At 33.6% G+C, this 23,351-nt stretch overlaps 2 protein-coding genes and 1 non-coding gene across 3 annotated transcripts; 1 reads left to right on the forward strand and 2 right to left on the reverse strand.

The window, feature by feature from the left end:
* The first annotated feature begins 2,292 nt into the window (after nt 1-2,292).
* On the forward strand, nt 2,293-4,289 carry LOC117927582 (expansin-A4-like). Its single transcript, XM_034847176.1, has 3 exons — nt 2,293-2,609; nt 2,716-3,034; nt 3,667-4,289. Exons 1-3 carry the CDS (start codon nt 2,462-2,464, stop codon nt 3,974-3,976), a joined length of 777 nt encoding a protein of 258 aa, XP_034703067.1. The 5' UTR covers nt 2,293-2,461; the 3' UTR covers nt 3,977-4,289.
* Nucleotides 4,290-7,303: 3,014 nt separating this feature from the next.
* LOC117929412 lies at nt 7,304-7,494 on the reverse strand. Its single transcript, XR_004653758.1, has one exon. It is a non-coding gene; the product is annotated as a small nucleolar RNA snoR143 (small nucleolar RNA).
* Nucleotides 7,495-9,237: 1,743 nt separating this feature from the next.
* On the reverse strand, nt 9,238-22,470 carry LOC117928471 (protein INVOLVED IN DE NOVO 2-like). The gene is made up of 16 exons (XM_034848347.1): nt 22,251-22,470; nt 20,043-20,978; nt 19,513-19,694; nt 18,085-18,174; nt 17,703-17,990; nt 16,896-17,105; nt 15,995-16,229; nt 15,071-15,221; nt 14,892-14,977; nt 13,807-13,990; nt 12,505-12,803; nt 12,057-12,184; nt 10,917-11,093; nt 10,528-10,734; nt 9,551-9,794; nt 9,238-9,329 (listed from the first exon to the last, which is right to left on the reverse strand). The coding sequence occupies exons 2-15, from the start codon at nt 20,959-20,961 to the stop codon at nt 9,567-9,569; spliced, it is 3,384 nt and encodes a 1,127-aa protein (XP_034704238.1). The 5' UTR covers nt 20,962-20,978; nt 22,251-22,470; the 3' UTR covers nt 9,238-9,329; nt 9,551-9,566.
* Nucleotides 22,471-23,351: the final 881 nt, after the last annotated feature.

Below are 23,351 nucleotides of genomic sequence, written 5' to 3' on the forward strand. Positions count from 1 at the left end.
GCGTAAAGCCAAATGGAGGTATGTAGAGATTCATGGGGTCATCAAAAGAGGACGCATGGTCCCTACGCCTAACCAATGGTCCATTAAAGATGAGACAAAGTTTTTTATGATCGCATGCACATTAGATAATAATTAATTTGTCATGCATGTTAATTACACCATGCTTCTCTTGTAATTCAAATTAATTATGGCCTGTTTGGTTTAGGGTTTAAAAAGCAAGGGTAAGGGGAGTTTCTTTAGCAACTGTCAACTGCTACTCGCCCTTTTGCATCTAACTTTGCCATATTGTGATAATAATGTTTTTACATTACTTTAATGGATTAAATCAAAGTTTTTGTTGGGATCTCTGCTTAGGCCCTGTTTGGGTATGAAAAGAACCAAGAAAAAAAAAATCTTAAAATGGGTGAAGGTGAGTATACGGATCCACAACTAATCATGTAGATATTATCTTATTTGAATTCCGAAAAACTCGTATAATTTTAAATGCATCTATAAAATTAGGATGAATTAATGTTAATTTAAAAAATAAAATTCCGATTCAAGTGGGAAATGTTGGAGGAATGGGGCAATGTTGAAGACAAGTCCACATGAATTGGGGGGGATGTATCATGTATGTTACATCATCCATGGGCCCCTTCAATCTTTGGTTGAATCATGGGATGCTCATCTGGATCTCATACATATGCTTCTGTTTAAATGGAGGCCACACTTTCCAACGTCCCTTATATCATCCACCCCCGAATCCTTCTTTCTGTTTCTCTTTTTCATGGGTAAAATGGTAAAGATAAAGATTGAAAATGAAATCGAAATGACAGACATGTCGCCACAATTTTCCACCACATTCCTTTTCATTAAATATATTATTTAGAGTGTCGTTTTATAACTATTTTATAAATATTTTTAGTATTTTTAGTATTTTTAATATTTAAAAAAATAAAAAATTTTAAATATTAAATAAATTAAAAACAAAATTACTTATAAACAGACTCTTAGTTTTCGTATATTTGAAATTTTATCATGTCTTTTTTATGAACATGAACATTTCGCATAAAAAATAAATAAAAAAACCTAAAAAATAATTTATATGAACATGATTTTCTTTATAAATTTTTAAATTTTCTAGTGCACACGTTAATGTAATTTATTTATGTTTTAAAAAAATTAGACAAGTTCATTTTTTTTATGAAAAATAAATTACAAACTTAAAAAATACATTTATTTTTCAAACTAAATAATTTAAAAATATATAAAATTTGACCGATTTTAATTATTTTTATTTTTTTCCTTATTTCCGATTAAAGAAAAGAAAAAAAAAAAAAGGCATCATCTTAGTGTATTTGAAAATGGATGAGAAGTGTGAAATCATGAAGAAGGGATTAGGCTTGAAATATGGATAAAACAAATATGAAAACCACCTACCCAAAAAAAGCAACAAAAAAACAAAAAGGAAGCCGAGGCTTTGTTTCACACTTGACTGCAAAAGCAAAGTGAGTAAAATAAATGTAAGAGTGAAGACCATCCCATACCAAATCGTACGGCTGATGAACGCCGCAATACGTGGACCGATAAATGCGGGCTTCGGGGGCCCACACACATCCATGTATGGTCCGTCTCCTAAAAATATTTCCTTTTCCCAGTTAATTCCCTCAGCGGCGCCACTGCCCTTTTCTCACAGCTACTTCCTCGACTACTATATTCTTCTACTCGCGCCTCCTCAATCCCTTGAAGTTTTTCAGACCCGGATAATCCAATATTATTTTAATTTTGTAAATATAATTAGACAACTCTGTTTAGTCTTTATCATACAGTACGGAAATTTGATGCTGACAAGGCACATCCATTCCCATTCATGCCTTGGAAATTAACATATACTAAACTTAATCAAAAATACAAACCCAACTGTCATATTATGGAATAATGTATTTGAAATAATTTCAACTATCCTTGTAAATTAAGTAAATTGAAGGAAATATATATATATATATATTGAGTATAGAATAATGTATTTGATAGCTGAGGCACAACTTGAGATTGAAGCAAAGCGGATTCATACCAGGCTTTGTTTTGTGCCTTATGGGCACACCCCACTTTTCTGGTTTTCCCTCCTTTGAAGGGAAAATCGAGTTTGCCGCTTCATGACCCCACCATTTCCCAAAACCCCAGAGAAATGGTAGAGTGAGAAGATGGAAGATCATGGAGGGCAATTGGGTCAAGAATGTGGGGCAAAAGCGTTATGGACTTGAATGGGGTTTGAGGTAATGAGAAAGCTTTAATTAAGGTCTGACCAAACTGCATTAATTGAGGAGCGATGATTTGGTTTGCTCTCTCTTTTTGACATTAACCCCTCTCTGCCTCTCTCCCCCATAAGTAGTAGCTCATCCTAGACCTTCTCTGCACACACACTACCCTAAAAACCATCTATCTTCCTCTGTGTTCTTGCTTTTTCCGTGGGAGTAGAGAGATGGGTCTTGTGGCTGTTGTATGCTTCGTGGCTATGGCTTCGGTTTTGAAGCCGGGTGAAGCTAGAATCCCCGGGGTTTACACTGGCGGGGGGTGGCAGAGCGCACATGCTACTTTCTATGGCGGCAGTGACGCCTCTGGAACTATGGGTACTGTAACAACACAGACCAAGGCTTCTGTTCGACCCATTTGCATGCCTAAATCCACTAGGTCTTTAATGTAGTCCATGCGTTTGTGTGTTGGTTGCTTTTACAGGTGGGGCTTGTGGGTACGGAAACTTGTACAGCCAAGGTTACGGTGTGAACACGGCGGCGCTGAGCACGGCGCTGTTCAACAATGGGCTGAGTTGTGGGGCATGCTTCGAGCTCAAGTGTGCCAACGACCCAGAATGGTGCCATTCCGGGAGTCCCTCCATCTTAATCACCGCCACCAACTTCTGCCCACCGAACTACGCTCTTCCCAGCGACAATGGTGGCTGGTGCAACCCTCCTCGCCCCCACTTCGACCTCGCCATGCCTATGTTCCTCAAGATCGCCGAGTACCGCGCCGGCATCGTCCCAGTCTCTTTCCGCCGGTGAGCTTCTTTTCCACCACCTTTCCCATTTGTCCTTCAGACTATCGCCGTAGTCCACTAATACACTTCTAGGGTGTGAAAACGGCACTGTTTCTAAAACGTGCCGTTCCAGCCGCTGATTGAGCAATGAAAATATATGTCGTAAACGTATACTTGGGATAAAATACAGCGGTCAGATTGTCTGACTTTCTTGTATGGACAATATGATTGGTCTCTGATTTCTCATATATCCGTACATTATTATGATGTGACGCAGTACCTTATTTTTCCAAGTGAATCATGGCCGTCCATTAGTAACATAACTTGTAGGTAATTGAATACAGCAGTCAGATCGGCTGACTCGCTTGTAAGGAAAATATTATTGATCTTCTGACTATTAATCTTTTGTTCTGTACACTTTTCTGATGAAAAACAAGAGTACTTGGTTTTTTCAAGAGAATCAGATCCGTCCATATCTATAATCAGAGAATCATCAGGCATGTCAAGTCCATTTCAACAAGTGGGCCCAAACCCACAGTTCCCGCGTATTTACACGATCATCTGATCTACAATTAAAGAAACCGCGTAGCAGCCTAACTCAATATTGAGTAAATTACTAAATAGACCTCGTATGATTGATGTGTTTTTTGTAGGGTGCCGTGCCGAAAGCAAGGAGGAATCAGATTCACGATCAACGGCTTCCGTTACTTCAACTTGGTTCTGATCACCAACGTGGCGGGTGCAGGTGATATAGTGAAGGCTAGCGTGAAAGGATCTAAAACCGGGTGGATGAGCTTGAGCCGCAACTGGGGTCAGAACTGGCAATCTAATGCAGTTTTGGTTGGTCAGTCACTCTCCTTCAGGGTCACAGGGAGTGACCACCGCACCTCCACCTCATGGAACATCGTGCCCTCCAATTGGCAATTCGGCCAAACTTTCTCGGGAAAAAATTTCAGGGTCTGATTCAAATTTCCCACGCTTCTACAAGACCAAAATCCCTAGACTATGCCTTTTCTTTTTCTATCTATTTTGTTTGTTTTTTTTTATTTTTGTGTTTTTGTTGGAATTTTGAAAGTGGAGAGTGAAGAGGTAAAAGAGTGGGAAAAATGAGAGGGAGAGTCGGGATTTGGTGTAACTTTTTTCTTTTGTCTGGTTTTGATGGTGAAATGGAAAAAAGGAGGGGGGAAGCGAAAAGTGAAAACTTGGGGAGCTGAAGCGGCTGCAAAGATATATCGCCCGCAGCTGCCTTTCTTTAATATATTTTACCTTACTTACCTATTTGTCTTCACTACTCTTTCCTTTCTTAGCGACTGCAAAAGCAAAGAGGAGGCCCAGCCCTGGTTAACGAGCATACTGCTGCGGGCACGCATACCATAGCAGAAATTACTTGGATGGACAATGAAGTTTTAAATAATTATTTTAAAAGGTTCTCGCATAACCCCTCTGTTATTTTTAAATTTAAATTTTATTTTTTAAATGTTAATTAATTTTAAATTATAATATATGCAGTATATAAAATTTAAATTAATTTTTTAATATTGGACTTGTTTATAATTTTATTTATTAATTAAAAAATATTTTGAATTTTTGAAATATATAAAATTTCACTTTAGTTATTTATTTATTTGTAAATTGAAATATATATATATATATTCATAATTAGAAATTTTTATATTTTAATATAAAATTAGTAAACTTATATTAGGTAAGCGAACTGCATCAAAATATTTTGACCGTATTTGATGGTTTGAATTGTAATTACTTTACTAGTTGATTTCATCTCACTCACACCTCAGGTTTCAAATTCTAATTTTACCATTTTGTATCCCAATATTTGGTGTATAAATTTTTTTTAAGAGATTTGTTAAATACCTCCTCCCTAAAATCTTCCCAAAAAATAAAATTTATAAATAGAATAAATTAATTCAATGAAATTTGAGACATCGCAACTCCTAATGAAATTAATCTTAGACTATATTTGATATACAAGAATGAGGGATAAGAATAAATATTTACTTTTTATTGATGTCTTCTTGAATAAAAACAAATTTAGTGATATTAATTTTTATATTTGATTGCATGTCCGGCAGTAATTGTTTCAATTTTAATGTTAGATAATAATGAGAATAAAAATGAAAATGAAATGATAATAATATCCCTACATACACTTTAGAATAATTTTTTATTTTCATTTGTTAAAAACATCTTACATTATAAAAAAAGGAAATGGAAATCATTTTTCATTTTCATTTTTTATTTCACATTTGTGGTGAGAGATCAATCTTTTTGCTTATAATTTTTAGTCTGGTGAAAAGTCACCACAACAAAAAGCCTTTCTATTTTAGCTATCCTAGCTAATAATGCTTCCAATCCATCTAATGCGGAAATTGTGGATCTTAAAAAATTATTGTCTCTACTTTCCGGTGTTCATTTATCTCCTTCTATTCCAAATGCGAAAATATGAGTTCCGTCCTCCATCCCATATGTGAAAGCTTGGATTTCGTCATCTTTAAGAGCTTTCTTAGAAAACTCGCATTTTTCAACTTTATCCAATTTGTCAAATTCTATCCCTTTCTATCATACTAATTTTTTGTGGAAGTCAAATTTCTTTCTAAATCAGGATCTTTACTTGATTAGTGACACATAAAAAGATCAATATCAATGATATGTTCCAATTGATAAGGTCTTTCAAAACCCTTAACCCTAATTGGTGTATCATTTACAAGGGGAGTAGTTAGACTATTAATCATCTCTTCTTATCGTGTCCGATCACTTTGGGTTTGTGGAATAAGATTTTTTCATAGACGAGGATGAATTGGGTTTGATTTTTTCATAGACAGGGATGAATTGGGTTCAACTAGATGGTATTCACAATATAATAATGATTTCTTTCAAGTATTTTGTATTTTGGGAATTCTAATAGAGACAAAACTCTCTAGATAATAGCGTGTCTCTCTTTGTTGTGGATAATATGAAGAGAAAGGAACACTAAGATTTTTAAGGATACTTGGAGGACATTGAAGTTGATATATGATTCGCTTCCTATATTTCTTTTTGGATTTACTTTACAGACATTTTTAAACTCCTTCCTTTGAATGTAATTCAACTTAATTGGTGTAGGTTTGCATACCTTAAGGTTGAGGCTATAAGGTCTCTAGATTCATTATACATGTATAAGCCTTATTTTATTTTTTTTGTATAGCCCTCCTTATTTAGAGGAGATTTACTCGGTTTTTTTTATTAGGTTTGAACATATTACGAAGGACTTCTCATCCTTATTATGTTTTTCTATTTTAAAACTACTTTTCAATTCAAAAAGAAAAAAAGAATGAGATGCTGATTTTTCATATCATTTACAAGATTGAAAGTTTATATGATATACAAATATGAAATTACCATCCAAATTGCTATCTTAAGGTCATGTTGGATGTGCAGAGGGAAACCATACCCAAGAAATTATAAAAACATTCTAATTAAAATGGATAAGATAATAACTATATTTAAAAAATAAAAAAATAAAAAACCATTTGTCAAAATTCATACATACAATCTCATTTAAATATTTTTACCCTTAAGTTTTTATTTTATCCTTCAATTTTTTTTATTGAAAATTGTTATAAGATATGAATTAAAAAATTGTTAAAAAACATTTTCATCCAAAAATAATAATGAAGATGATTAAACGAATTTGCATTTTCATTTTTTATGACACCAGTTGACCAGTACATACTTTTTATGATATGGCTTCAGATAATGAGGAGACACAGACCTTTGACTGTTGGCTCTCCATCCCTCTATACCGCTTCAACATACATCAAGCTTATACCGCTACTATCATCAACTCCTGTGTTGATGAAATAATGGATATGATGAGTTTCTGTTTGGCTCCCTACTAAAGGCATATTCAATCCAAGAAAATCTTCAACTTATTTGGTTAATTTCTTAGGAATTTGTTACCAAGATTCTTAGATACATAGAAATAATAATAACCAAGAAGAATTAATTGATTTAAAAGATCAAATAATCCCAAATTTATAATGGAGAATTAGATTTTCAAACTGAGGATTAATCAAAGAAACAGGGGAAGAATGGGGTTTGTAGTGGATTCATTAATCTCCACTTTCAACTACCAACCTCAACCAAACAGCTTTCATCAAGTAAAAATCGAAAAAATTAATTAAATAAATAAATAAAGTCCGGGGTAATTCCAAATTTCTGAGAACAAGAATCCCAGCGAAGAAAAAGTTCATTGAAAAATCGAAGTCGAAAATCAGAAGAAAAAAAAAACAGAAATGTGAGATGGAATCAGTAGACAAAAGCGGGACGAATGACCCGTCATCTGTGGAAAACATCTCTACGGTTGTCTGGCCGCTGCCCAAATTACTACTTTGAAATAGTAATCGGACTTTCTCTCTATGCACCGTTGCTTCATTCTGAGAATCCATGGACAGGGCTTCTCTCAATTCACGCAACAAGTGCAAATTCATTAAAAAAGAAAAAAGAACAAAGAATTAACATATACGCATCATCGTTATCGCGAACAACAATTAATATGAGCTTGTAAATCTGGGCTCATATCAAGTGTATTTTTTGGGAATGATTCTGTCATTGTGGGCAAACCCTAAGTCCAACGAAGAAAGATAAAGACGACAACGATGATTTCAGAGAGACGCCAAATCCTTCATACAAAGGAGGCATCTTCATCTTCATTTTCGCGTCATTCCCATCTTTCCTGCAAATCGGATCGAGCTGAAACCCCACTCTAGCCCTCTCTCTTTGTAATCACAGCCCATACCCTACACTCAAGAGAAAAAACAACTACAAAACTGCAAAATAAAAAAACAGACCATTGAGAAAGGAAGGAGGGAGATGCGGCAGATTAGGTTTAGGGTTAGGGTTTTGCTGTCGCAGGCTGAGGCAGTTATAGTGATGAAAGTATGTATTTATAGTAAAATATTTGGACTTTTAGGGCGTTGTTTGGGCTCTGCGTGTTTTTTTTTTTTTTTTCAGAGATAAGAGATAATTTCTAAAAATTAATAATAATGCCATGAAAAAGTGATGAAATTTAAATTTAAGAAAAAAATTCAAGCTTTAACAGCACAAAAATTACAAAAATTAAATTTAAATTAAAAATTTTTGAAAACAAAAAGGTTTGGACGTGGAATACATTGAGGGTAGAAGTGTAAAAAGTGTGAGTTGGTCCACTTTTAGAATAAAAATTCACTCAATTAATAAAAGTGTGTTTTATAATAATTATATGAAGTATTTTTATTATTTTTAATATTTAAAAAAATAAAAAATTTTAAGTATTAAAAAATTAGAAATGCTTTTTAAAATTATTATTAAATAGACTCTAAGTTAAATACAACAAATGAAATAACTATTTTTAATGAAACCCTTAAAAGTCATAAGCATGTTTGATGATGTTTTTGAAAACTTTTAAAAAATAATTTTTGAAAATAGTTCTTAAAAATAATTATTTTAAAAAATAGAAATTCTACTTTAAAACCAAAATTTAGAAAAAGGCTATTTCCATTTATTCTCTCCCTAAAGTCCATATGCACTTACATGTGATGAAAAAGTAAAGGTTTTTCAAAATATTCTACTTATTTCAATTGTTTCTCATAATACAACCTTATAATTTATTTATTTTTTAAAAAACCTCTTTTTAGGATAATTTCTCCAAATACTCTAAAATGTGTTTCCACACATTTACGTAAAAATAATTATAAACCAAAATAATTCAAGTTTCATGCACTTATCAATAATACATAAAATAGTCAAATGTCGTACTTATATCATTAAAAGATAGTACTTGAATAGTCAAAGATACTACATTTGATCAAAAAATATATGAAATGATAATTATTTTTAGATAACTGCTTAAAATTTGTATTTTATAAACTTGGGTTCCTATTTTATCGTTTTTTTTTTCATATGACTATATGAAAACACACTTTTCCCGACAATTAAATTTGAAACAAAAATCACTCACTCATATTTATAATCAACTCAAATATGAAAAACAAGATCATAACATTACTAATCAACTAACTAATTCTTAAAGTATAACCCCTATTCAAATAACTTCTTAGAAGTTAAAAAAGGACTGTACAACCTTTTTTAACAAGTTTTTCACTTCTCTATTTCTTTCACTACTAAAAGCAAAAGGTTAGAACATCCCAATAGACCAACAAGGTATTCACAGACAAAATAAAATAAAAACCATCATCAAAAGAACCCAAGTCTCTGTGTAGCTCTCTTCATCATTGTTATCCATGCATCATTTTAGTCTGAAAACATATAAATGTAACCACTGCAAGATCAAAAAGAATTGTTAAGACAACATCTAAGCTAGATTTTGTAAAATTCATATTCATCAACTACCAAATAGTCTCACCATCACATTCCCCACAAGAGTGAAACAATAGGACTCTTATCATTTGGTGAAGTTTGAGTTTTAATTATAATTGCATTGTATGAATACGGTTCTTATCAAACGGTTTAAAAATAAAAAATAAAATTTGTAGTACTTACATCGGAGATGCTGAAGTTAACGCTTTCTTTTACCCTTTTGAGTCTTCCATTGCTTGATTACGTACTCAATGGTCTCTACCAAACTAGCTTTCTTTCCCTCCTTGTAGTTCCAAAGTTCAGGAACTTCATATCTCCCACTTGGATTGTACTCTTCCAATTCCAACAGTGCTTTGGTAACCGCCTTGTATGCTGCTTCACCTAAATCGTTTCTCAACTCTTTCAGCTCACCATCATCTTCATCGATCTGCATTCCTTGGTCATTATAATCCACACAACATGATGGTGAATGTAGAACTTAACAGGGCATTGGATACCCCCATGTTCATGAAACATTTTAGATTGTTTTCATACCATTTAACAAAAATATAATTCTGATAAAAAACATAAAGCCATCACCACAATCAATGGTAACATTAGAATGGCAACATAATCAAATACCATGTATGTAGCACATTCTGGAGAATGAATTTATAAATTCAAATCCCAAGCAGTGCTGCAAGGTATCTATCAAATTTAACACTGGATTTCCAGAGAACTTGCCCTTCATTTATTTATTTATTTTGATAACTGGACCCAAACCTCAAGTGCTGAGCACACCCACCACAATCAGTATCGAGTAATCCTAGAGTTCACAGCAGTAGGAATCGAACCTATGACCGTGTACCTCTACCACACATCCCAGCATTCACCCTCACCAACTAGGCACCCTGACGGGTGAACTTGTCCTTAATTTATTATACCATTCAAAATGAATCTGTTAGTTTTATTTTAATGCTGCTACACAGAAAAACAGTATTTGAAGGCAACTGCATGCTCCATAGAAGTAAAATATTTGCCTACCCCCATTGGTCAGATCCATGGAAGGAAGAATAATAAATATTCCTATCTAGCTGTTGACAGTATTCACCTATTTGTTAATGTTTTCATCAATTTGAAAAAAGTACAATGATATGTCTAGTGTAGGTGCATAAACATGCCTGTAGACTTCCATTGATGATCTTAAACGGATGCCAGGAAGAATCCTTTACTCTATGCTGCCATGTTGAGCACATTGTAGTATATATAATGGGCAAATCTCTGTTGGGGAACTTCTTTGAGCATGCATCGTGAAAAGGTTTCATATCAACCTCCCCCATTTTTTTAACTCCGAGCAACGATCTGCTATTTTGCATATCGTACAAACCCTGCAAGGCAGACCAGGAGACCATTCCATTTAGCACCTTGACTTGCAGCTTCCATTCATCAGCATACTTTGAAAAATGAATTTTAGAAAAACAAAAAGGCAGTAGTGTATCAATTTGAATCCATTTGCAATTATTAAAGAAAAATATTTGCAGGAAAAGAGATCAGGAAGGAAAACTCATACACTTATCAATTCTTTACGGGCATTTTGCAATTCCCGGTTACTCATCTGCTCTTTAACTATCAAAGCCTCATTAATGCTTTGCATGTGTTGTAGGTCATCTGTCTTTTCCTCCAATTCTTTCTTAAGAGCAATGCACTGATCCTTCAATTCACTCATCATTGGGTTTTGATCTGTCAACTGCATCAGTCATACTCCACCAAATTGTGATGTTAACTTCTAACAGAAGATTATGACCAAATGAACATAGGAAAAGATCAATCAAGATCCCAATCTGAAATTTGCAATAGAGCAAAGCTAAGGAATGAAAGTAGGAAAAAACATAGGATCAGGTGAAAAAAAAAAATTGCATAATTTGTACTCAGACATGTAATGATTGCTTCACTTCTAAGCAACCAAGGAAGCCAATGTTCTTTATGAGTGGACACATGCAAAAAACACAAGGGACAAATAGTTTTTCTAGCACTTGTACAAAAACAAGAATCAGTAATGTAGAGGGCAAAAGATCCGCTCCAATATAAAACACAATCCTCAAAACCATTATCAATGAATTAACCAGCAATGTTATAGAACATGAGAAAAGGATTCAGCAAAGCGTACAACAAATTAGCTTTAGACCTTTAAAGTGACATTCTCTCATGCAGTTTAGGGGAGATTAGACCTGGTTGACTCATCAATACACTTGGAGAGGAGAAACTAATTTTTCATTTCTTGACATTTTATCATACATCACCGGTAGAGCCAGATAGCAGGAGAATATCAAGCATATATTTGAGCTAGTTTCATATGGGTATGGAAGTAGCTTAAGCTTTGCTTGGCGCTTTGAACATTCCTAAAATTCATTCTACATCCTGCAAAAGACTTTCTCAAAGCATTGAATGGATTTTGAAGAAGGTATATCCATGGAATTTTATGGATCATATTATATTATAGGGACTCTATTGTATTCAAATGCTAAATATTGAAAATGAATTTATGGTCATAGGAATAAGTAGACAAGGATTCTACATTAGATTTACATATTGAGGCATAATTCTGAATGCTTTTTGGAACTTACATTTTGAGATGAAGCTCAAGGAAATAGGGTTTTCCACTTTCAACATATATCTCAAGCATATTTCAATAATAGACAAGTAAAATTACCTTTTTTTTCTCAGCCATAAAAGTTCTCCACTCTTGGTCCAACTCTTCTGCCCGTTGCTGGAACACTCTGTTTTGATGTTCCATCTCATGCTTAAGCTTTGCATTTTCTAACTGCAACTTCTCCATTTCTAGGGACATTATTAATTATCAGACAAGAATTTGTGGAACAAAAACTAGGAAAGTCCAAATGCTGTGCAACTCTGTGCTAATTAAGACACTAGATTTTCAGAAATCAACTACATAGATTAAGAGGAGTGAAACACATAACATGAAGCAAAGATTAGAGACCAGTTTCACAAATATGTTCATGAAGCATGTTTTATTCAAAAACAAAGTTTCAGAAACAGAATTTGACATCCTAAAGCAGCTCGATTCTGGGAGAGGAGCAACTTCATAAGGTTGGCTCATTTCAGGTACTTGTGCTAGAGATATAAATACAGAAGCATACCTTCAGTGTATGCATCATGCAGCAAACGTTTCTCCTCCACCACACTTTTGACATTTGCAGAGGCCTGATCATATAGATGCTCCATTTCTAGCAGCCTTTGGTTTCTGGAATTGATGTCTTCAGAGAGATTCACAAAAAGTCTCTGAAGAGTTGCAGCAGTTTTATTATACTTGTGCTCCATTTCCAACAACCTTTGATTTTTGTAATCTATCTCCTTTGAAAAGAACATAACAAGTTCATGTTGCTTCTTTAGCTCCTCTTTGTGGATGCATTTCCTCGTGGGTTCATTGAGGTATCTGCTGCATAAGTGAAAACATAAATATTAAATGATCAAAAAAATTTGAATGACTAAGAAACAAAGAACAAAACCTCCGTTGGTTATCTATTAATTTTCTATAAAAGAAGGAGCTGCACCACTGTCAATTGAAGAGTTCTTTTCTCATCTCCCTGCTGCTGCCATTCATTTTTATTTGAAATACTACCCTTGCCCTTCCCATAGAAATGATTTGAAAAATGGAACAATATACCCACATGGGATCCTATAGGATTGGAAAGAGCTCAAACTGAAGAGTGCCACAAGTGACTGACTGATCAGGGTTTTCAATGCTCACATAAAGCTGATTTATTTTGTTTTATTTTTCTTCAAAAGAAAGAAAGAAGGAAATCTGGGGAGAAAAAAACTGCTGTCAAGTGTTCATCAATTTGTCAGAGGTAACTAGTGTTCATTGCCGGTGTTGTACTCACTAACCACTTGAAACACTTCCAAGATCAAATAAGTATCTTTTTACCAACACATTTATTCCACCTTCTCTTTAAATGGCAAGACCTAGTGATTATATAGCAGTGATTTACAGTTAAAACTATGACAGCAGGACTAGATTTAAGCAACAAGCAAGCAAATTTAAAGACCCAACTCACCCTTTTCTCAAAACACTAACTTGAAAGTATAAACATGATCAAGCAGGGAACCCCAAAACCCACTTCTGAATGAAACCAAACCATTCACAATCAAAATCCTATACACTTCATAAAATGTTTTCTAGAGATCAAGCACCACAATTCCGCTTGCAGAACTTCATATCATTCACAATCAAAATCCCCCACATTTCAAACCCTACATTTGACTCCCAATATATATATATATGAAGCATCGCAATTTCGCTTCAGAAGTTTATCTAAAACCTTCAAAATATCCAAAACCCCACAAATTCTGAAACTCCCAACAATTGAAACACAAAATCGACACCCCAATTTCCAAATGGAAAAAAAAATGACTTTCATCAAAAGGAAAAGAAATTATACCCCGGCTCACCGCAATGTGAGTTGTTTGAACTCATTTCTGCTTGACTTCTTGCAGATTTCAAAGAATTCGATAGAGAAAATGATGGTGGGTGCATATCAGGAAAGGAACCGCCGAGACTCAAATGGCACAAGTAGAGCATGCCATGTGTCAGGGGGAAGACTGAAAATAGTACAAGGGCCCCATCTAGAGTTTGGGATCCCTCTTTCTTATTTATGCTTTTATCTCATTTTCTATCCATTCCTCATTTCTATTTTTACCCTTTCTCAAAATTTTTAAATTTTAAAATGATATTTAAAAATTATTGAAAAGAAATAGAAATATTAAAATAAATTATTGCTTCAAATTTTAAAATTTTTTAAAGGAATTTTTAAAAAGATAAGATAAATATATATATTTTTAATAATAATTAGTATTTTTTTAAAACAAATAATAATAATAATAATAATAATAAAAAAGAAAGTATCCATATGGGTCGAGCATATATTTAAATTTTTTTTAATGATTTTATTATTTTTCTCCATCTTATTCTTGAATATCTTAAAAAAAAATTAAGGATTTATTTAATAATTATTTTTTAAAACAGTTCTAAAAATCAGTTTTTAAAAATTATTTTATGTTATTTTGTAAAATAAAAATTTATCTAGAAATCTAAAATATTATTAACCTATTTTTAATATTTTAAAAATAATTTTTATATTTAATGTTTATATAATTATTTTTAAAAATAGTCATCAAAAAATAAATAAAAATATTAAAAAACAAATTTTAATTATCAAACACATTTTCCATTTTTTTTTTTTGTTTTGAAAAATATAAAATTATTTTTTAAAACAGTTATCAAACCGCCCTTCCTTTTCCTTTCATCATTTTATCATCTTTTTAATATTATTTTAAAATTATTAAGCTTATATCATATTTCCTTCTCCCTTTTTCTCTTGTTTCTCAAGAACTGAAAGCATTCTTAATTATGTTTCCTTATTTCTTAAAATATTGAAATTGACTTTTACATATATTTTTCGTGTAAAAAGTCCATAATAAGAGCGATTAATTGATGGGGTCTAAATATTTTCCCCAATCAAAATACCATCCTGGGAGCCAGCTTTGCAAAAGCGAATTTCAGTGTCATATCCTCCATCTCCATGGCCCTCGTTCAAAAATGGCTTCAGAGTTCTGTAACATTGCATTTCACAATCACGTCCATGAAGTCTAAATCATAAGATATCACAGAAAAGACGGTTGAGAAGGTGAAAAGGGGCACCTGACTGCAGAGCCCCTCCTTCAGTGGATTCAAGACGCAGCAAACCACAATGAAGAGGATGATACAAGAACAGACCCTGGCAAGCCTCAAATTCATGCCCATTTTGGCCCGAACCGGAACCAAAAACAGGGGCTTTTGCCAACCCAGTGAGATACACTGTTTATTGTACCTGCAGAAGAATGACCAGCACCTAACTAGACCTTCACTGCATGTCTCCCATCTGTTCACTAATAAACATAATACAAACTTCTGTGAAACTTTGGGAAGTCTGCAACTTTAATTTAATGCATAGTTCTGGATTAAACATGGAACGGTCAAACAGATATGTTCACATTTCTTATACACATTGCTGAGTAGCTTCATACTAAATGTTAGCATGAATGCAGTCTCTTTCCCAGCAGGTTATGTCTCATGGGGACAGAAAGCCCTACAATTTGAAAGTTGATGATTTACAAAGATAGATACTTAAAACAAGTTCAAGGATGTCATGAGACTGAAGCTCATTTGTCCACCCCCATGACACGTCTTCCAGTTGTGGAGTACATGGCTTCAACTCAGCACTCACTCAATAAGTTCCTGTAACAGCATCAATATTTTCATATGAGAAAATTGCGGAAACAAAAAAAAAATACCGGCTTCTTTCACTTAAATCAAGAGGAGTTAGGAACTTATATTTGATTGTGACTCTAACATAGGTATCTGTTGAACATTCATTTTTAGAGAGAAAAAAAAAACATGCAGTGATAACTTCTGAAACAAGATTGAATACCACACAAGGATCAATGCGAAATTGTTCAATTGTGTATTCTTGTAGTTAAACAACTTCAGTCCAATCACTTAAAGACTCTTTTCTCAATACTTCAATTTGCATTCATCAACAACTCTGAATTCTCTCTACAGACACAGATATAACTTACATACCAACCTTTAATATATCCCTCTCTTGTCTCTGTAAGTTTTCCACTTCCTCAGTATAAATGCAACTCCCTCTTGCAATGTGGCCTTCCTTCCTTCTCCATAGTTCCACAACTCTGAGATTATATACCTCCCACTAGGATTGTATTCATTTATTTCTATCAAAGCTGTTCTCACAGCCGTGTACACTTCATCACCCAACTCATCTCTTACGCTTCTCAACTTTTCATCATTATCATCTATCACCCCCTGAACCAGCAATTAGAGAAGTTTTAAGAAAATGATGACATAAAGGGAAGCAAGGAAACAAAAAGCAAGCAAAACAAGAAAGAGGCATAAGGATATCTTGGAATTTGATACTTTTGACTTTGAATAGTTAGATGCAGCAATATCTACAAATGGGGTCAAGAAACATTGAGTGCCTTCTAAAGTTCATAAATTCTCATATGTCCAGTTGCCTGTCATCTACCAGCACATTTGAGGTATCCTTAGTAACCAATTGGACATAAGTGAAACAATTAAACAAATCTTTATGAGAGAAAATAAGCAACCTGTGAAACATGACATTGAGCCCAAAAGACACTTGTTTCACATTCTGCAATATGTTTGCACAAGTATGTTGGGAGGACCATGTATAAGAATTGAAACCTTGCAACTCAAACAAAAACAGGGCTAACACATTTTTCCTCATGATATGTTTATATAAGAACATTTCCTCTTTATATCATGCCTGCCATACATGTAATTGAGAATTTCTGCAATGCTTGCAACTCTCAGGTTGAAGCAAAACAGGCCAACAAGTGCAATGCACATGGCACCCATGCAAGTGCACAAGCATTTGTTAAAATAAAACATTAGACATCTTAGTCAAAATGAGACAAATAGTTAGCAGAGCCAGATCTACCAAATTGATACCTGATGTTTCCCTTCAATCTCAACAACTTTAAAAGGATGCCATTCAGAATCTCTAAGGTATTCCTCCCACAAGGAGCACAGCTCCAAAGCTCTCTCCTCTGGTTCAGCCACACCATATTTTCTCTTGCATGCTTCATGGAATGGTTTATTATCAAGCTCTCCCATTCTCTTAACACCGATGTGAGCACGACCTGACATTTCTTTCAAGCCCTACAAAGAAAATATATTAGTCCTGCCTCACAAACTAGAGAACCCTGTTGTAAGGGGAAAAGAGCTTCAAGGAAATATCTTATAAGCGACAAGCAAAACTCTTCCAATTCAACTTTCATAATTTAGGTAACCTACATAAATTAAAGTTATAAAATGAAAAATGAAGTAGCAACAAAATAACTCACAATTCAACACAGATATCATCTCAAGGGTTCTTACACTCAAGGAATGCATAATGATGATTCATTAACTACATGATTTCTGATGTATTGATCTCCTAATTAGTAAGGATCATGTACACATTTTTTGTCATTCCATTCCATCAGAAATCACACCTCAATTATCTACATCATATAAATTACCTTATTAACCTTACAACTACTTTCAATGGTAAATGGTAAGCAACACAACTTTGCAACACAGCAAATGGCAGAACCCAACTTGATCATTGCATCTCAAAGCACATTTTTTCCCAGATCTTGTAAGGCCATCTAAAGTGGAAATTGACCTCTTGGTTTTCCATGTTTGCAATTGTTCAAAAAGAATAATAGTAAGAATAAGGTAATATGTAATAACAGAGACAAAAGAAACACTTACACTTATTAATTCTTTACGAGCTTCCTGCAGCTCATCATTGCTTTTACGTTCCTTCACTATTAGAGTCTGGTTCAATGCTTCTAAATCTTCAAGTTCTCCTTCCTTTTCTCTCAAAACTTTAAGCATTGAGTCCATCTTTTTCAGAATTTCCATATCACCATCATCACCCATGTGTTTCATGACATTTAATGTCCCCCTTAGTCGCTCAATTTCCAACTCCAATGCTTGTTTTGCATCCAGCTGTTTTTCTAGTTGAATAATTCTTCTATGAAGATTCTCCTTTTGCTTCTGAAATTGTCATGGTCACATGATGAATTATTAAATTTCTAAAGTCAACACAATGTTCTTGTTACCATTCAGCATCTGAGAACAATTCACAGACCTTCTGATCTTCTGCTAGTTTATATACTTTTTCGTCAGCTTTCTGTTGTTCCACGGCTGCCAATTGAAGAGAACTATTTTTCATAACATTCTGAAAGAAAGAAAAATCAGTATCACAAACTAACTAAAAAATTTCATATAATCATAAAAAAAAACTCTATCTGCAGCTGCAATACTTCTGCAATAAAGCCAATCAGTTTTCACCAGGAGTTGTTTTACAAAGTATTTTTTTAGAGAAGAAGAATGTGACAAATTCCCCAAGAATAAATTCATTCAAGAAAGAAATAAAAGCTAGTTGGAACACACCCTGACATGCACATGCTTACATGAAGACAAAACAGAAGTGTCACCACTTGACAGTTCACACAGATCTGAAAGAGCAAAAAATAAAAAAAATAAAAAAAATAAAAAATCAGATTACCCTAGTTATTTAGTAATTTTTATTCAGGTTGGATGGATATCAAAAACGTTAAGATCAGACGGCTATGATCATCACATGGGTTAGGAACTCATCCTAAACAGTCTTGATGGCATGCATCATGTATTATATCCTATGACCAGATTGCTATTGACACCAACACCCAACAAACATGGCTGCATATGATAGGATTGTGTGTGTCCATGTGTATATGTGTAATGTGTGTATGAATGGAAGCATACTGTTGATGATAGCAGTGCATCAGATACGTAATCTCTTTGGACAATTATGCTCATTTGAGTCATATGGGAAACAAGACGTCCTCCCCTGCATTATATAGGAAACTGAGAGAGGCACCTATTATGGAATCAGATAGAAAAAAGAGAAGGCATAGCTTTCCTTGATCATGTCTCAAAACAACCTAGATCATGAGAAACATGCCATTTACTTCAACAAAGGTTTTGAAGTTGGTCTGCTGAAGAAGGAAAAGGAAGGTGCTAATCATCAAGAAAGAAAGCATTGATTCTGATCACATATGATCTGATAAGTTTCTAGTAATTGACAACAATTTTTGTCTTATCTGGTTAGTTGATGGCCTTCATCCCTGAAAGCTTTTTAGCAGTTATACTGAGACCCTCATTAGCGATATGCAACTTGGGGTTCAGTAAAGTATTGAGATATTAAACATTCAAAATAATGAATTATTCCAACTATATAGTTCCTGTTCAATTATCTTACTCTTACTAGGTAGGTTTTTATGTCTTAAAATTCATATCAGGTTGCCTGAATGTGGCAAAATTCAAGGAAAACAAGCTCCAAATAAGCATGAATACACCTTGGGGTTCAGTAAAGTACTGAGAAGTTGAAATATACAGAATACTGAATCTTCCTTCTATCTATACAATTTCCATTCCCTTTTTAAGAGGTTTTACCTTTTAAAAAATCATATAAGGTTGCAAAAATGTGGGGAAATTCAAGACAAATAAGTTATAAAGAAGAATGAATAAGTACCTTTTCAATCTCTTCACAGAGCTTTTTCCTTTCATTTTCATTATGAGCCTCGCGTTTTTCCAACTCTCTCCCACGCAAATCTAGCTCTCTCTTATGAGATTCCAGTTGTAACTTAAGCTTTTCATGATCATTAAAAATTTTCTGGAAATGATCCCTTGCACTCGTCTGTATCTTTCTTATCTCTGAAAATGTGAAAGTACTTAGCATAAAACAAATTATTCTACAATGTAAACAAGCATAGCCTAAGTTAATATCTTTTTTTGTTAATAAGAAACATAAACCATTTTTTCTAGAATGGCATGTACCACAACGAGATAATACAGTATAAAAAAATTCAATTGATCAAATTTAAGCTAAAAATCTGCCTATAGAAAAATAAATTTAAGCTCAACTTCACCAAATATCATGGAAGTGCAGCTGAATTGCCTGGATGATGTGACACATGACATACAAAACAAGTGCCAAAGATTGTATTTTCTTGATTCAGTTCTGGTAAGTAAAGAAAAATAATCTTTAAGCTCAGTGCACACCTTCGTTATAAGCTTGATGGAGCTTATCTTTCTCCTCAATTAAATTATTAAGGGAGACCGAAGCTTCACTGACTATACGCTTCATCTCTTCTAAGTGCTTGTTCTTGACTTCAATCACATTTGTCAGGTTAGATACAAGCTTACTTTGTTTCCGAGCTTCTTCAGCCATGATATCAGAAATGGTCTTAAGATCTCCAATCTTGCGAAGGTGTTCTCCAATGATACTTGCTGCTTTGTAATCATCAGCACGGGCAACCCAAGCATAAAGACCAGATCCTCGACCATTACTTGCAATCCAATCCTTCTTCCCATGATGATCTGCCTCATATTCCTTCTCAAAGGACATTGCATTATGTAACCCAGGCCAATCTTTATTGAATTCCACAGCAGCACATCCAGAATGACCTCGATAGTTCCATAGTGGATGAACTCTTATGGGGTTGAACCCTCTAGCTGTTAATTCATCTCTCAGCTTGGAACCACTTCCTCCTATATATCGCCCATCCCTCAACTCAGTTGGAATGTTAACCACGACTCCTGTCCAAGGCCACACGAACATTTCATCATGATCACAACCCAAAGGAGCCTCAGACTTAGGTTTTGATGGGCCACCTGATGGGCCATCTACATCCATAATATCCTTCTCCAAGTATTTTGCCAATGCCAGATGATTTGCCTTATCTTTCATGCTTCTCTTTTCAGAACTAGACTTTCCCACTCCAATCGCATGCTGGAGGAGTTCCTTATATAAATAATCTCGCTTTTTCTTCTTCGAGCAATAAGGGCAAGAAAAACTTTCACCAGAGGTTTTAACATGGTGATTTCCATTCTTCAATTCCTCGTAGGATTTATCTTCATACTCTTCTATTTCAGATTCACTTATGTCCTCTTCCAAACTGTCATCTGACGAATTTCCCATTGTCACAGAAAGGAATCCTTTACAAGAAAAATCAAAACAAAAGCCAACTATTAAAAAGAAATACTTTTTTAGCACAAATAATTACTTATGTTGCAATTGGGAAATGAATTCTGAAGAACCAGAACATATAACAATAAAGTAGAAATAAAATAACTATCTTTATCGAAGATATCAATTGTCTTAAATCACAAATTATTAAATGAAAAGATAAATAAATTCAAACCAATTCATCCATAACAGGATGGATTTTAGAGTCTATTTTTGAGATTGAAAATGGTACTGCACCTGGGTATCAGGTTAAGAAGAAAACAAATATGCATAGAGAAATAAAACCCATACAGAGACACATGGTGATCACCTTTTTACTATTGAATAATTATGGAAACAAAATATTCTAAATGTGTGATCAAATGCAGAATTCTAAGATGTGTTCAAACAAATGGATACTTACTGCAACAAAAAAGAGTAGTTTGTGAGATGTTTCCTGTAAACCACCTACTAAAAAACATAGGAAATAAGTTGCCTTTCAGCTTAGCAAGGACTTAAGCAGTATCTAGCATTTGAAATAAATACTTTACATGGTTTTCTTTCACCAACATATGGCACTAGATGTTCTGTTTGGTTGCTGGGAAACTAAGGGAAGGTAAAAAAAAGAAGCGGAACCACACATTCTTTGTTCCTGAAGAAACAAAAACACTACAGTCAACAAAGTCAAATAATACTAGAAGTATTGCTTGAGTTGGTTTTCTCCCTTTCCAAGGAAAAGAACACCAAAGGCAGACAAATTGAAATTGTGGAGGAAACCAATACAAGTAGGAAGTCAAACCCATCAGACCTTAATTTCACTTCTTTTTTTTTCCCAAATCTTTTCGACCCTGGTTTAGTCCACATTGCATATCTGCGGTTACAGATCACCGTTCAATACTATTTTCTTTCTTTTCCTTCCCTTGCTCTCTTGTTTTCTCATCGACCAAGCAGCATAAATTAAAACATCAAAGAAATTCGAAAACTATACAGTCCGAGTCTCATATACCTTAGCTGAAATGCATGTTCAGAGCCTAAAAAACCCACAAATCAGTGGGAAAATGAGTACATCAATAAAAGGAGCCCAAAAAAAGAAAAAACAACAACCTTGAGCTCCATAATTTGAAGCCGAAACAAAACAAAAAATAAATAAATTATAAAAAATTAAAAATTAAAAATGCAACTCAGAATGAGATCACTTGAACGGATGACTCCTTGTACCACATGCATGCAAAAATTGGAAAGCTAAAATGCAGAGAAATTACCTCAACTGCAAACAACTGAGTAGATCTGCCTTCAAAGATGGGATCTTTCAAGGCCACTTGCTTCGGACGCCATGAAATTGCAGAAAACTGCTTGAAACTTCGGGGAAACTAGGGTTTTGGGGTTTGAGTTTCAGCCATTGATGGTGGTTTAGGATACTGAGACTGGAGCAAGGCGACAAATATGCAAATTTCGAGTGCCTCTTGCACCCAGAAATGAAAACTGTACGCGCAGTTCAGCAGCGCGTTCTGCCACGGCCGACTATAACCAATAATCAAGTACGGTGTACCATTTCTTTTATATATATATAATATTATAATAAAAAATAATTATTTAAAACAGTTACTGATAAATTTTTAAATTTCAATCGGGTCATGAAAATTCATTGTATTAGTTAATAAATATTTCACTATCAGGTGACTCATTCCAAATGAATGATTTTACAAACTAATATTAAGCAATTCAAAAAAAAATATATATATATATATATATGGAATATTAAAAAAATTCAATGTTATAAACACGTACTTATTGGATTCTTCCTTAATTTTTTTTTTCTTTTTACACTAAAACCAAAAAAATGAAAATAAAAACTTATTATCCGTTTGCTAATTATTTTCAAAAACAGTATTTTGTTTTTCAAAAGAAAAAAAAATGCATTAGACAATAAAAAATTGTTTTTGTTTTATGATTTTAAGAATATAAAGTCATAGTGTTTTCATAAAACATCTTTTAGTTGTTTTTATTATTTTTTTATGATTATTTTAAAAAATAATTATATAAGTATGTAAAATGATTAAAAATAAAATATTAGATATAAAAATTATTTTTAAAATATTAAAAATATTTCAGATTCTTCAACAAACTTTTGTATTACAAAACATTAAATAATAATTTTCAAAAACTATTTTTCATAACTGTTTTTTAACTTCGAACCAGGTAATAGTTATTACTTAATTTGCTATCCTACCTCATTTTTATACTATTAAAAAGGGGAGACATATCTATACTCATGCCTTTTTCTTTGCTTTGAATGATGTATATATATATATATATATATATATATGCTTGTAATGTAAGAATGGCCCTTTATAGCCTAACAT

Source organism: Vitis riparia, chromosome 13 (genome assembly GCF_004353265.1).
Source record: "Vitis riparia cultivar Riparia Gloire de Montpellier isolate 1030 chromosome 13, EGFV_Vit.rip_1.0, whole genome shotgun sequence".
NCBI classification, from domain to species: Eukaryota; Viridiplantae; Streptophyta; class Magnoliopsida; order Vitales; family Vitaceae; genus Vitis; species Vitis riparia.

Excerpts from the sequence above, each read along its gene's own strand:
- LOC117927582 (XM_034847176.1), top strand. The coding sequence starts at position 2,462 with ATGGGTCTTGTGGCTGTTGTATGCTTCGTGGCTATGGCTTCGGTTTTG. Across the intron at positions 2,610-2,715 it reads TGACGCCTCTGGAACTATGG|GTGGGGCTTGTGGGTACGGA; the intron begins GTACTGTAACAA and ends TTGCTTTTACAG. Across the intron at positions 3,035-3,666 it reads GTCCCAGTCTCTTTCCGCCG|GGTGCCGTGCCGAAAGCAAG; the intron begins GTGAGCTTCTTT and ends TGTTTTTTGTAG.
- LOC117928471 (XM_034848347.1), bottom strand. The coding sequence starts at position 20,961 with ATGGGAAATTCGTCAGATGACAGTTTGGAAGAGGACATAAGTGAATCT. Across the intron at positions 14,978-15,070 it reads ACTGAAGGAGGGGCTCTGCA|AACTCTGAAGCCATTTTTGA; the intron begins GTCAGGTGCCCC and ends GCAATGTTACAG. Across the intron at positions 12,804-13,806 it reads TCACATTGCGGTGAGCCGGG|CAGATACCTCAATGAACCCA; the intron begins GTATAATTTCTT and ends TCACTTATGCAG.